The following is a 12,755-nucleotide window of genomic DNA, read 5'->3' as shown; positions in this document are numbered from 1 at the left end:
GCAGTCACTTCTCCTAGGTAACGAACTTATGCGTTACCACATAAACAGCCCAGTTTGGTGGTCGGTTAGAGCCGTCGCTTCGATAAGTGCCGCCATGTTTGTTGACGCAAAGCTTTTGGGGCAGCTTTTGAGGCTCCCGCTAAATCAGTGAAATAGCGTGTGCAACGCAGAACCTAAACGCATTTTACATCTCGCGCATGTGCAGTGGCTTCGACGCTATTTCTTTGGGGCCCCAAAACGTTTGAGGCCCAGCTGGCTTAGGGCTAAGAGGTGGGCCTCTTAGCCCTAAGCCAGCTGGCACTTGCAGTGCTTCAGTAACTCGAGGCAAGCTTAGCTGTCATGCAGCGGAGCAGATGCGTGCTTCGAAATACGATTTCAGCACCGCGGTCGCCATTGTTACTGGCAGCAGGGGGTCAGCCTGACGGTCTATTGTACATTGTGTGAAAGACGCGAGTGGACCTTGAGCAGTGTTCAACTCTGTTCAGAGCATCTGCACTCGCAGACACTTTGTTTTCTGGCTGCGAACGCAGAAGTTATGGAGGCAAAATGCATGTGTTGAGGCACTGCTGCTGGAAATAAGTTTCATATTTGTCTTCTGATGTGAGAAGTAAAAAACATAGTTGTTTATTTGCAGTAGCTGTATGATTTGAAAATAGACAGTATTCTGAAGTCAGTATGAATGTCTTACTTTATTTGTTCACTCTATTGAGATTGGTAAACACATGAGACCATCACATGCTTTACGCATATTTCTGATTCAAAATTGCATCCTTGTCTTCTGGGGACCATCTGTTGCGGCTTGGCCCACCTCACAGCTCTGTACGTAGCGGGACAAGACCCAGAGCCAAACCAGCATTTCAGGGGAATAGCGGGGAACTAGAATGAGATGCATTTTGGTGAGATTATGGTGGCATTGATCTTCGGTGGTAAACAAGCAACTGTATTGGCCACATTCTTCGGTATGGATAACCGCTTCCGAAATAGGCGTCGCTTCAGAAACCTCAGGCCAATAAGGGAGGATGGAGGGAGGTTCTCGTTCATAGAGAAGAAAGAAAGGAGAGAAGCCAGTGGTAGGTTGGGGCGCAAAGTAGGTAGGTGATGAAAGGAAAACCTGGTTTCGATTGAAGTGATCGTAGGACACATACATCGCAAGCATGTTGTCAGTGGTACGATTATAATGGTAACTTCCAGTACACTTGCACCATACCTTTTTCCTGAAGTCCTGTGGTGCATTTTCCATGCATGTTGCTGCCATGGGCTTAGCTCTTGATACTTCTGGAGAATAAGCCAACGAGGTTGCATGAGGCTTAATCTTGCTCTTATTTTTTATCTTGCTTGCATAATGTTATTATCTTTGAGTTAGAATAGTAGAGAACCTAAATACAGTAGAACCTCGTTTATACGATCCTGTTACGTACGATTTCCCAGCGCCTACGTTCACGATCGAAAACACACAAAAAAAAATGACCCAACAGACTTGCGCTTATTTTCCACAGGCATTGCACATGCATCGGTGTCTCGGGCCTCGTGCCGCGATGATTGGCACAATGTTTCGCGTTACGTAGACGTCAAGTACAGTTGAGCCTGTCATAATTTTTGGTTACTTCGCATCGTACGTTTTCCCAGTTAGTACATTTTTCTCGCATTTTATTACAAAATGTGTGAACGAGGTTCTACTGCACTACAGTGCATAACCACAGAAGGACGAACAATGGCAAAATGGACACAAGTGCTCTCCGTGCCGCCTTTGTCTTCGTCCGCTTGTGTGCTGTAGTGTTGAGGTCACAAATAACCACAAGCGCTGCTGGCACAGTACAGAACATGCTGCTATATATAACGTCTCAACCATGCACGAACCCTACAGTGGCACGGAAACCATCTTGTGCACGCTTTAAAAGGCCAGTGGGCAAGCTGGAATGTTTGTGGACCAGAAGGCTTTTGCGATCACGGGGGTGTTCCCTCACAGCTTTGCCAAAACCGCCTGTCACCGCCTCGGACAATGCCACTCAGCCGCAGCGTGGCGTGCGGAGAAGACTGCCACCTTGAAAAGCAGTGGCAGTGGGGCCTTGGGGAGTTTCGTACGAATATACCTGCTGCCATGAGCTTAGCTCTGCGACAGCAAGCTACAGCCATTTGGAACCGGGCCGATGCGTCTTCAGAGGCCCTCCCTTCAATTCGGCACTGCAAGCTGCGGCAGCTCAGAAAGGAAAGGGGTCACGATTAGAGCCAAGCTCGTTCTTGCCTCCGAGGCCTCGAAGGGTTGGGGTTGGCAAGGTGCCAGGGACCTGTTTTCGGTCGGTTGTTGGTTCCGCAAACAGAACGCCGACCCGCGCCTTTTTGTCGTTTGAGTCTCGGCTGCGCTCTAACCGCATGCCGGCGGCGGTTTGGAGGGGTTCAGCTGCTGCGATGCATCTTGTTGTCATCTCGTGAGCTTTCTTCTCTTTTCTTTTCCTTCTCTTTCTTTCAACGTTGCCCAGGGCCTTGAGTTTTGCACGACCACTTGTCACGCTTTTGGCCTTGCCGTCTCTCGAGCAGCAGTTGCGCCGCTTTTAGTTCCCGATGCCATCGCAGCGCGCCAAAGACGGCTGGCCGGCTTTGTGCGTGCGTGGAGGTGTGACTGGTGTTGAAGTTGCTGCTTTGAAGTTTCAAGCTTCTTCTCTTCATTCTCCTTCATGTGGCCAGGCTCCGGAACTGTGGAACATTTGTGGAATGCTGTGCAATAAAACAAGGCGACGCTTGCTTGCTTAGTGAAGATAATTAACGAGATTTGAAAAGGATTTATGTTTTGAAAGGCTACGCACAGCAGACATGAACACGCACATATTTCAAATCATGAATTCTTACCAACTTTCGAGTGAGAGGTTCAGCACAGGTGCATCGCTCAATTTCAAACGTTTAGAAGTATGCTGTTAACCAGGAATTGTTATTATGTTCAAGTGCACTTCTTTTCACGAAGACTATGTCGATGTATTTGGCACCGGCATAAGAACTCTAACGTATGTCTTGCAACACGTTTTTGAACATGTCAAATAGACATGCCTAGTCATTGCACAATATTGTCACCAACATCTGAGCCAAATACTATTCCTGTTTTCGCTGTAGGGAGCCTACAGTTTCTTTCAAAACACTGCCCTTTCCTTCCAACTTCCTGAAATCGCCGCCACTCTTTGCACATGCTCTTACATACATTTAAACCCGTTGGCCAGCAGTAAAAAGGGAGGAATCTTGTCACCGATCAGCTTATGGCACCATCAGTGGCAGAGAGTGAGACCACTGTGCTGTTACTGTGTAGCCTTTTTGAGATTGAGTGGCATAATGGTCACATGTCAAATTGTCATGAGTTCATGCCAATACAAAAGTTTGATGTGGTAATTGGCGAAGCACGGGCAGGCGTTGTTTACTGTGGCTATGGTGGCGGTTTCAGTTACAGTTCGATTCCAAAAATAGAAAAGAAAGGAAGGATTGAGAGGGCGGGGCAGTGGCAGCGTTTGATTGCCGTTATATCTATTCATACAAAGCTCATTCAAGAACTCTTTATTTGCAAGGAGATGCCCCAAATACTGTTGAACCTTATACGTTGAACGAATTATCTGATATAACAGAGCAAATCTAAATGCTGTTCATCACCAAAATTGGCATGCGATGAATATATGCTTATAACGATTATCGATACAATGATGGTATTTTTGTGTCGGATGTGACTTCGTTATAACGAGGTTTGACGGTACTTGACACATTTCACACTTTTTACCTTGATTCGTACAGTGTTAAAAAGGAAATCGAACATGTGAACGATAAGATTTAAGTATTGTTGGATGGAACTCTCAAGAAGTCTACAATGTTTCACAGTACACGGTCGGTGCATCTGTGTGCACTTTGATGGTCTAGGAAAGAGAGACACATGAGGCTGCCAGTGTCACACTGTCTGCCTCTTCTCTACAGCAGTAGCTGTTATGGGCTCACTCGCCTAATAATTTTGATGTCCACCATAGAAATCCTAAAGCACTTTTTGAAAAGTTCATAATGAAATAATGAAAAAAATAAAAGTCTGCAATGCCACGCTAGGATTTCAGCTCCTCACAATGTGAGCTCCGGACCAGCAATGTGCCAACCTTTATCTCTCAACCACCACGCCTTGTCTACAGGAGAGAATACGGCGCCTGGAGAGAATGCTTACGCTGGCTGCTGTGATTGATTTTTATTGGCTGAAGCCACGCTCTGCTAGTTATCCATAAGCCGGCATCAAAGTGAAAGATATTAAACGAAGCCAGCTTGTAAGAAGCGAAAGGCAGCATAGGAACCAAAAGGAAAAAGGTGCTGTGTCTCTTCAGTTCTCCAGCACCAGGGAGCGCCACCTCCACAAACGAAGACAGCCTGGGCTATCACTGAATAAAGTTTTTTTTCTGTTCGTCTCGAAGGCTGGTTGCTTGTTCGCACCTGCAAATACTTACTCCAACCGATACTGCAGGATATGGTGCAAGACTTCCTGTGCATAACATTTCGGCTGCTGTCATGTCAGTACTTTGCATTATGGGTGAAAAACGGAAGCTTATGTATGCTTTCAAACTTCTTGCAGGGGTCCGGTTAGACAGGGTTCGTGGCGGCCGCCAGAAGTACCGGCGAAGCACGGACGGCCCCTACCACGTCCAGGCGCTCACCCCCAAGAAGGTCTCCCTTGAAGGTCAGTTGAAACCCAAGGGCATTACCCTCAGTCATTTTCTTGTCAGAAGTGGCACGCCACCGCTGAAAACTGATCCACTACACTCGCTGATATCCTTTCCTGGCTACTGATACTGAAAAGAGCCCCCGTAATTTTGCTCACACTTTTTTTCGAATGTGATGAGAAATAAAAACGTACTTAAATGAATTATCATTAACCTTTCCACAGTACGAATGTTGCTGGCAAGCATCCGTATAAGCAGCCAGTTTAGAGTAAGACGCAATGTTGCTCCATCTGTTGTCTCATTACAAAACCCACATTAGACATTTCCTTTTCTTGCCATTTGCCTGTGTGTCTCAGTGGCGGGAGGACTATTGGAAAACATCGCATCGTGATTTTTGAAGCTTACTTCATAAAATAAAGAGATGTACTATTACATCATGGTGAAATTACTGGCATGCAAACACATGGTGAAAAAGATTTACTTCCTTCTTAACTACAGGGTATGAACAGATTGAGTCCTTTATTTATTTTGCTGCCTCCAGTGGCATGAAGAAAATAATTTTTTTTTGTTGCTAGTACTTGTAGTTGTGCTGGGAAAGGTATTCTCTGTTTTGTTGCTGCCAGCTGTACGCTGCAGTGTACAGCCCATGTCAAATGCTTACAGTCGATGGGATCAGAAAAAGTGCTGTATATACCAGGCGCACAGCCAGATTTCCATCCTACACTATCAGTGTGCACCCATGAGCAAAAGTATAGGAACCACAGGGTCACCGAAAAAACTTAATTTCCTCGTAATTACCATGCATAAACTGAAATTGACGAGTACACTGTGAAGTTTGCAATGCCAAGTTTGGACTACAGTCCTCAATTTCAAGCTGCGTGCGCAGGCAGTTGAAAAAAAAAAGGCTTTATTGTGCAGTTCCTGGTCCGTATACTTTTGATCACGGGTGTACGTGAACAACTTACTGTTGTATGGTTTTACAGGCCACGGTCACAAACTGCTTGCCGATTTAACTTTTTCTTGTGGTGCGAAGAACTGTTTTCAGCAACCTCTCTCTGTCCGGTGTGCGCGTGCGCAGACAATGTGATAATCTCGGCGCTGGTGCACTGCGAGCCGGAGCCGCTGCTGGCGATGACCAACGGGTCGTCGTCGCCCTCGCTGGACAGCCACTACAAGATGGTCAGCGTGTTGAGCGAACTCGTGGACCGGGAGCTCGTGGCCACCATCAGCTGGGCCAAGCAGATACCCGGTGAGGGATGCTGTCGGCGTGCTCTTTTGGAAGAAGCTCGCACTTGCGCGAGACACTACAGCCAAACATAGAGTCGGTCTGGAATGTTAGATTACCATTCTAGAAGCCTCACAAGACGGTGGCCCACGCCACGGCTAACCACTTCGCTAGTTCATCCTGCGGCGTGTTCAGTTATCGGGAATGTTAGAAACAGCTGGTGCAACTTTGTTGTCCCTGGCATAGCCTGTAGAATAACTTATCTTTTGAATGAGCTCTTGTAACCGATGACTGAAAGCGGCGCGTCGTCGGCGCCCTACGCAAGAACTTGTTTTGTCGCCGCCTTGTGGTGACAATGGCGATAATGCTGGTTCTGATGGCAGGACCTTGCGAACGTGGTTTTGCATCCGATTGCACCACGCAGGCAATTGTTGGGCCAACTTTTCAAGGGCAGGAAATGCGCACGTTAGAAATGGGTCGATACAGTAATCATTCATTGTGAGCTGCTGTTATCGCTTGAAAAATCTTCCTAGTGTAGGTCGAAAATAGCCGTTTTCGGTGGGAAATGAATGTGTGTTTGACACATTGACTGTCCTGTAGTGTTGCCAATGAAGATGCTGCAGTCATTGGTCACCATTGCGGTCAGGCACGCGCGTGCTGACCAGTCAGGTTCGAGTTAACTGGAGAAGGCCGATTTCAGGATTGGGAGTAAGTTACAGCTAGTGTTACTGTAACACTAGCTGTTTTGGCCCATATGGGCACCGGCCGGCTCCTTCAGTTCGGATCGAGATAACCAAAAAATCGAATTGGCCAGAGTCAAATTAAGGAAAGTTCATTGTATAGGTGGCATATGTTGAATCATGGAAGCTGGTGTGGTATTTTGACAGGGTGGTGCCAATTCTGCCATATGCTTCACATCGGTGTTGCGTTCGAAAGCCTTGTCCTAAGTAAAAGTGATACTATGGACATTCAGTCAAGTTTAGTCAATTTTAGTCAACCGTTAGGCCAAGTTTAGCTTGCCTTTCGTGTCTACTTAAACTTGAAGCTGACACAGCCATTCCCTGACACATCACACCACCTCTAGGTGGTGAAGGCAGTCGATGTTAATAAAGGCTTAGCATGAAAAATGAGTCAAAAGTACAGAAGCACAGCAAGACACCACAATGCTTTCATGACCTTTATGAAATACGTATTGACTCAACAGGGCTGTTGTGCTCACTAATGTTGGTTAACATTGCATGCTGGAAGGTTTCATAGCTAATGCCATGTTGGTTAATGAGGTCATTGCTTTTTTTGTCTTGCACACTCGTTGCAACTGTTCAACTGTGGAACCAGGCTTCACCGACCTGACGCTCAATGACCAGATGCGCCTTCTACAAACCACCTGGGCCGAGATCCTCTCCCTGGCATTGGCCTACAGGTGAGACTGTCGCGCCCCTGATTTATCATTGGTCGAGATGTCTGATGCCTTGAAGTTGAATTGATGATTTGTGTAATGATTGCAGAACATTAGGTTAAAGGGTTTCGAAGACAAATGTCACTGCAGAAGACAGCTGAGCCTGAGAAAAAGTTTGTATTGTGCAGAAGACCACATTGCAGAGATAATGACCAAGCACAAGTTTCCTGTTTCAGTCGTTGGTCTTCATGAATTCCACTGAATTGGTATACCGTATATGCTCGTGTATAAGCTGCACTTTCTTTCATCAAATTTTGCTCAGGTGCAGGTTATGCACGAATCAGGCCTTTAGCTACACATTAGACAGCTATAGTATAGCGTACGCAACTACAGCGCGTGCTATATGCTATAGTACAGCGTACGCTAAGCAGCGCACATTTATTAGTTTTAGTTGGCCTGCGAGATCTGCCAATCTCAGAGGCCACATGCCGTCGTTTTGTCTATCTCCCGACTTCAACATATAGGTTTCCCTCGTTAGGCTTCGTCTCGTTCGAAAGGAGAAGCGATCTCGAAAACTCCACAAGGTTATCCAGAATACACTGTCGTCGAAGAGGCTGAGACTAGCGAAAGCAGTTTACTTAGTCATTTGCTACGAACGAAGTGAATTCTACAAAAGCAATGACAAATTCAATTCGAAGTGGGCAGCGGGGACTGCCACCATGTTTTACGTAAACTACATAAACCATGAAAAGACGGTAACACTAAATCTGAGAACTAGCGTGCGTACGCTATACACTATGGGTTGTTTAGTGTTCAGCGCCTGCGCAGTGACGACCCGCTATTTTATAGCGTACACAATGGTATTACGTATGCTAAACTATAACTGTCTATTAACACACTGTAGTGCCATTGCGACTAGTGTCGGATAATTCAAAAAGTGGTGACACAGATATGAACATTTTATTTCACTCTTCCTCGTCGTTTTCGCGCTAGTCACTGTCAGACGAGCTCAGCTCATCGGCACTCTCACCACTGTCGGTCGAGCTCATCTCATCGGTGTTCTCCCAGAGCTGATCCTCTTCTGTGCCATCCATGACGTTTGATTGCCCCGTGACTGTAAAGCTCTTTGCGATGGTATTCGCTGACAGCGAACGCCATGCATCCAAAATCCAAATGCACACTTGCTGAAGAGACGCTCACTTCAGTCACCCTGTCAGATTTGTTTCGTGGTTGCCCGCGGCCATTCACTCGGAGTAGCACCACTGAAATTCCGTCTTGAATGGCCAGTTTACACAAATGTCAAGTGGTTGCAGCACGCTTGTCAAGCCACCTGGAATCACGGCCAAGTGCGTTCGGCAGTCAGCCAGCCGAGCCTTCACTAGGTCTGTTAGGTGCCCTCTAAAGCTGTCGAGCACAAGAAGGGCTTCGCGGCATAGTAGGCCTCCTGGTCGTTTCTGCCACACTGTTTTCAACTTGTCTACGGCCAATTCATCAGACATCCATCCCTTTTCTTGCACCCGAACTATGATACCTTGGGGGAACTTCTTTCTTGGCAGATTCTTTTAAAGACAACGTAGGGTGGAAGCTTCCTTCCATCAGCAGTGATGCAAACCATCACTGTGCACCTTTGTCGTTTGGCACTAGTCGTGTGCGTGGAGACACTTTTTGACCCTTTGGCTTCCACCATGCAATTTTCAGGGGCATCGAACCAGACAGGGGTCTGGCCAGCGTTGCCTATCTGAGACGGGCAGTACTCATGCTCCCTCCTAAGCTCAATGACAGAGTAATGAAATTTCATTACTTGGTCCTCGTATTCAGCTGGCAGCTTCTGGTACAGCTTCGTTTGACGGTGGACGGAGAGTTGGTGCCGGTTCATAAAATCTTGAAGCTGTCCTCGACTTGCTTTGAAGTTTCCAGGTCGTATGTTCATGTGCCGAGCGAAAGCGATTGTTTTCATGCGGATCATTTCTGCAGACACCGCGAAGCCGTTGCTCTTAGTAGTGCGAACGTACTCAACGAGGTCCTCTTCAAGTTTTGGGAACTTGCATTGTTTCCCACAGAAAGCCTTCCGGGTTCAGGTGGTCTCGCCAGGGTCTTGCATTTGCTTACACCAGCCGCAAACACACTTTTCGTCGATGTTGAACTTGCGCCTGGCCTCCCGTTTACCATGTTCCTTAGCATATTTTGCCACTTGAAGTTTGAAGCCTGCACTGTAGGACCATCTGTGCTTGCCCATTGCTTCTGTTTGTTCTTGTTCAAAAGCACACAGCGTGCCACACGGCGCTAGAGTGACGCAGCGCATGCAACACAACAGACTCCGTAAGTGCGGAGTGCTCGTATATGTGAGCGCCTGTCTTAGTGTAAGTGATCGCTAGTGCCACCTCTGGTGCTTCCTTTAAGCCTACATGACACCAGGCCCAAGCAAGGCCTGAGCTCATACGCTCGCTCTTTCTTTCTCCTGTTCCCGCCGCCAGCGCGGACGGACACATTTTGGTTGAGTGATGTAATAAACATGTTCTTTTCAAGAAGTTGCGTTGTCTCGACTTGCCATGCCACGCTAACATCCCTAGCCTTCACGTCCAGCCCTCACACCTGTCAGTATCCCCCTTCTGCTAACGCGGCTCTGCCCGTCTGTGTTGTTCTCCTTGCTTTGTCACACCTTTGTCACTGAACGTAGCGCACTTCAAGATTTAGGCTTGTTGGGGAAGCATCTTGAGAAGCCAGTGGCGCAAGCTGAGATGAAGGACAAAAAAAGACATAATGCATGGTACAGTGCAGACCATTGTTAAAGGGAACACCAAATTAGATTTTGGGACCGAGTGCTGGCCTTGGGAGATCACTTTAGGGGTTGCAACCACTTTCGCGGGATATTGGATGACTCAGCATTAGATGCATGGAAGTATATATGGCCAGCAGCGTTCCCGGCAGTGCGTGAAGAAAGCAAGCTAGGCACAGGACCGGAAGCACGATCGGCCAAATGTACTTGCATCCAGTGCCAAGTTGTGCGAGATCTTGCAAAAGGGATCATATCAACCAAAGTGATTGGCTGAGAATACTGCTTCTGGTCAGTTTCGCCACGAAAGACTTGGCAGTAATTTTTTTTCTGTTACTGTTCTGCCTGATGCGTTGCATCACACACTTTTTTTCCTATGAAGTTCATATATACAAGTTATATGGGGTTGGATACTGACGTACGATACGCAAAATTTTGTAAGCGGGCTTTCCCGCACATCTATCTTGACCTAACCAATGTGCCAGCATTCCCGCTAGTAGCACTGGTAAAGCTGAGGCACACGTTTTGAAAGCTTGGAGGGTGGTGCTGGCGACAAAGGGCGGCAGGAATGGTGTCGCCCACCCACATGTTGTCAGCTTAATTACAATTCTAGCTCCAGGCTTGCTATCTTGGTCAGTTCAAACTAGGTGCAGGCGCTGGAACCGCACTTGCAGGCTTTGCATATGGTCTACTCGGTATTCCCTTGAAGAGCGGACCATACTGTACATTTTTTGTCCCTCCCTAGAGCCTGTGCCATTTGCAGAAAGTTGAACCCGAGTCAGCCGTAGATCAAAACCTTGTATGCCCGTGCAACTGCGAGGAGCCATGAATGAAAGGAATCGGTAACGTCTGCCACAGGTCGTGCCACCTGAGCCCCCCCGTGCGGCTAATGTTCGCCTCGGACCTCGTGGTGGACGAGCGGCAAGCGTCCGAGTGTCGAGCCGAAGAGCTCTTCCTGCACACCGCCCACCTGGTGAAGCGGCTCGAGGCCCTCTCCGTGTCCCGGGAGGAGTTCCTAGCCCTCAAGGCCCTGCTACTCACCAACGCAGGTCAGTAGAGCATATGCCACTCTTCAGCCTAGGCAACGCAATGGCCCTGCCTCGCGCTTGTGGCATGGAACAATGTGGATACAGTCCCCGTACGCTGCCAAGGGCCATAGAGCTTCCTAAAAAAAAAAACCATAGAGGTCAGCATTGTGATCGTTCAACCACCATGGGAATGACATTTAGTACCGTATTTACAAGATTGTAGGTCGACCCATTTTTTTCAAATTTGGCAATCCAATGTTGGGGGGTCGACTTAGAAACGAAACCGAACCGTGTACCGCTAGTAATGGCAAGAGAAACGAGAAATCAGGGGCGCTACGGCGTGGTTACAACTTTGCACCTATGCTTTTATGGTTACGGTAGAAGCGTAGCGTAATAATTTACTGTTGTGCATACATTTTGATTGCGCGCACCACGAGCGCACGGCTCTTGTGGGAACATCGATCATGGAAGAGCCGCCGTTTGGGGGGTATTGGTAGCTGACGGAAGAGCCGCCGTTTGGGGGGTATTGGTAGCTGATGGAAGAGCCGCCGTTAGGGGGGTTTTGGTAGTTGGCGGAAGAGCCGTTGTTTGGGGGTATTAGTAGTTGGTGGAAGAGCTTTTCTTTGAGATACGATTGTTTTCGACGGCCGCGCGCATTTGTCGCTTCTGCTGTTGTGCTGAATCGTCGCGCCTGTCATGAGTGCCAAGAACTTTCGGCGCTCGTTCTCAGCAGCGTTCAAACGGGCTGCTATCCTCCATGTTGAGGAAACTAACAACTGCGCAGCGGGACGCAAGTCTGGAGTCAGTGAACGTGTGGTGCGGCAGTGGCGGCTTCAGCGCGAGAAAATTTGGCCTCTCTGGCTACTGTGTGCGGGTGGGTCCTCTCTGCGTGGGGGGCTGTACCGCGCTATGTCCTGGTGCGGTCGTTCGCGAAGTGTGGACTCACTTTTGATGACGACGTGCTGTGGGACCGCAGCAGCTATGACAGCAACAGTACCAGTGAGGTCAACTCTAGTGATGATGAGTAGTCTTAGCAACCCCATCAATAAATTTCCCTTGTGTGAAATGCACTCGCGTGGTTTTCTCCCCCCCTTAATTTTTTTTTTTTTTTTTGAGACATGCAATTTTGGGGGGGTCGACTTACAATCGTGTAAATACGGTACATGGATTTGTCTCATCTTTCTGTGTGCCTGTGGCTTCAAGTGTTCTTGTGGTATTATTTATCACGCTTTGTCTTTCTGAGTCTTCAAGCAGTGCTAGTTATCGCAGTTAAGACGCGTAGCTTGTGAAAATGATCAAGTTGCGAAGCTTGAAAGTCGCGAAAGCCATTTGAAACTGGAAGGTGAAAGTTTAGGCGGGTTTAGGCCCGCTGTGCCAGCTTGTCTGTGCCGGTCACTCCGCTGACTTGGCCCGCTTGGCTGCCGCCGCTGTTGCTCACGCTGATCTTTTTTTGTATTATGAGCAATGTATTTCGGCCGGGGAATAATACGTATTCGTATAACACCGAAATTCGTACCAACCGTGATCGTATCATCGGAGTTTTACTGTAATAGTATCTGAGAAAAAAACCCGAGGCTGGAAGTGCATCACATCTGAAAAATACCTGACACTGTGAGGGTTAATGCAGAAAGCTGGGCTAGTTGGAATTTGGACATCCAATACATTTCAA

The 12,755-nt window shown here is 47.7% G+C and overlaps 1 protein-coding gene across 1 annotated transcript in view; it reads left to right on the top strand.

The window, feature by feature from the left end:
* Positions 1-12,755, top strand: part of LOC119464589 (steroid hormone receptor ERR1) — a 133,651-nt gene that overhangs the window by 104,682 nt on the left and 16,214 nt on the right. The window contains exons 5-8 of the mRNA XM_037725616.2: positions 4,577-4,681; positions 5,743-5,913; positions 7,225-7,309; positions 10,917-11,107. Of these exons, the coding sequence (XP_037581544.1) occupies positions 4,577-4,681; positions 5,743-5,913; positions 7,225-7,309; positions 10,917-11,107 (552 nt within the window). The remainder of the gene's footprint in view (positions 1-4,576; positions 4,682-5,742; positions 5,914-7,224; positions 7,310-10,916; positions 11,108-12,755) is intronic.

Source organism: Dermacentor silvarum, chromosome 9 (assembly GCF_013339745.2).
Source record: "Dermacentor silvarum isolate Dsil-2018 chromosome 9, BIME_Dsil_1.4, whole genome shotgun sequence".
Classification (NCBI taxonomy): Eukaryota; Metazoa; Arthropoda; class Arachnida; order Ixodida; family Ixodidae; genus Dermacentor; species Dermacentor silvarum.
Note: the sequence above shows the minus strand (reverse complement) of the source record. Positions and strands in the feature narration are given on the sequence as shown.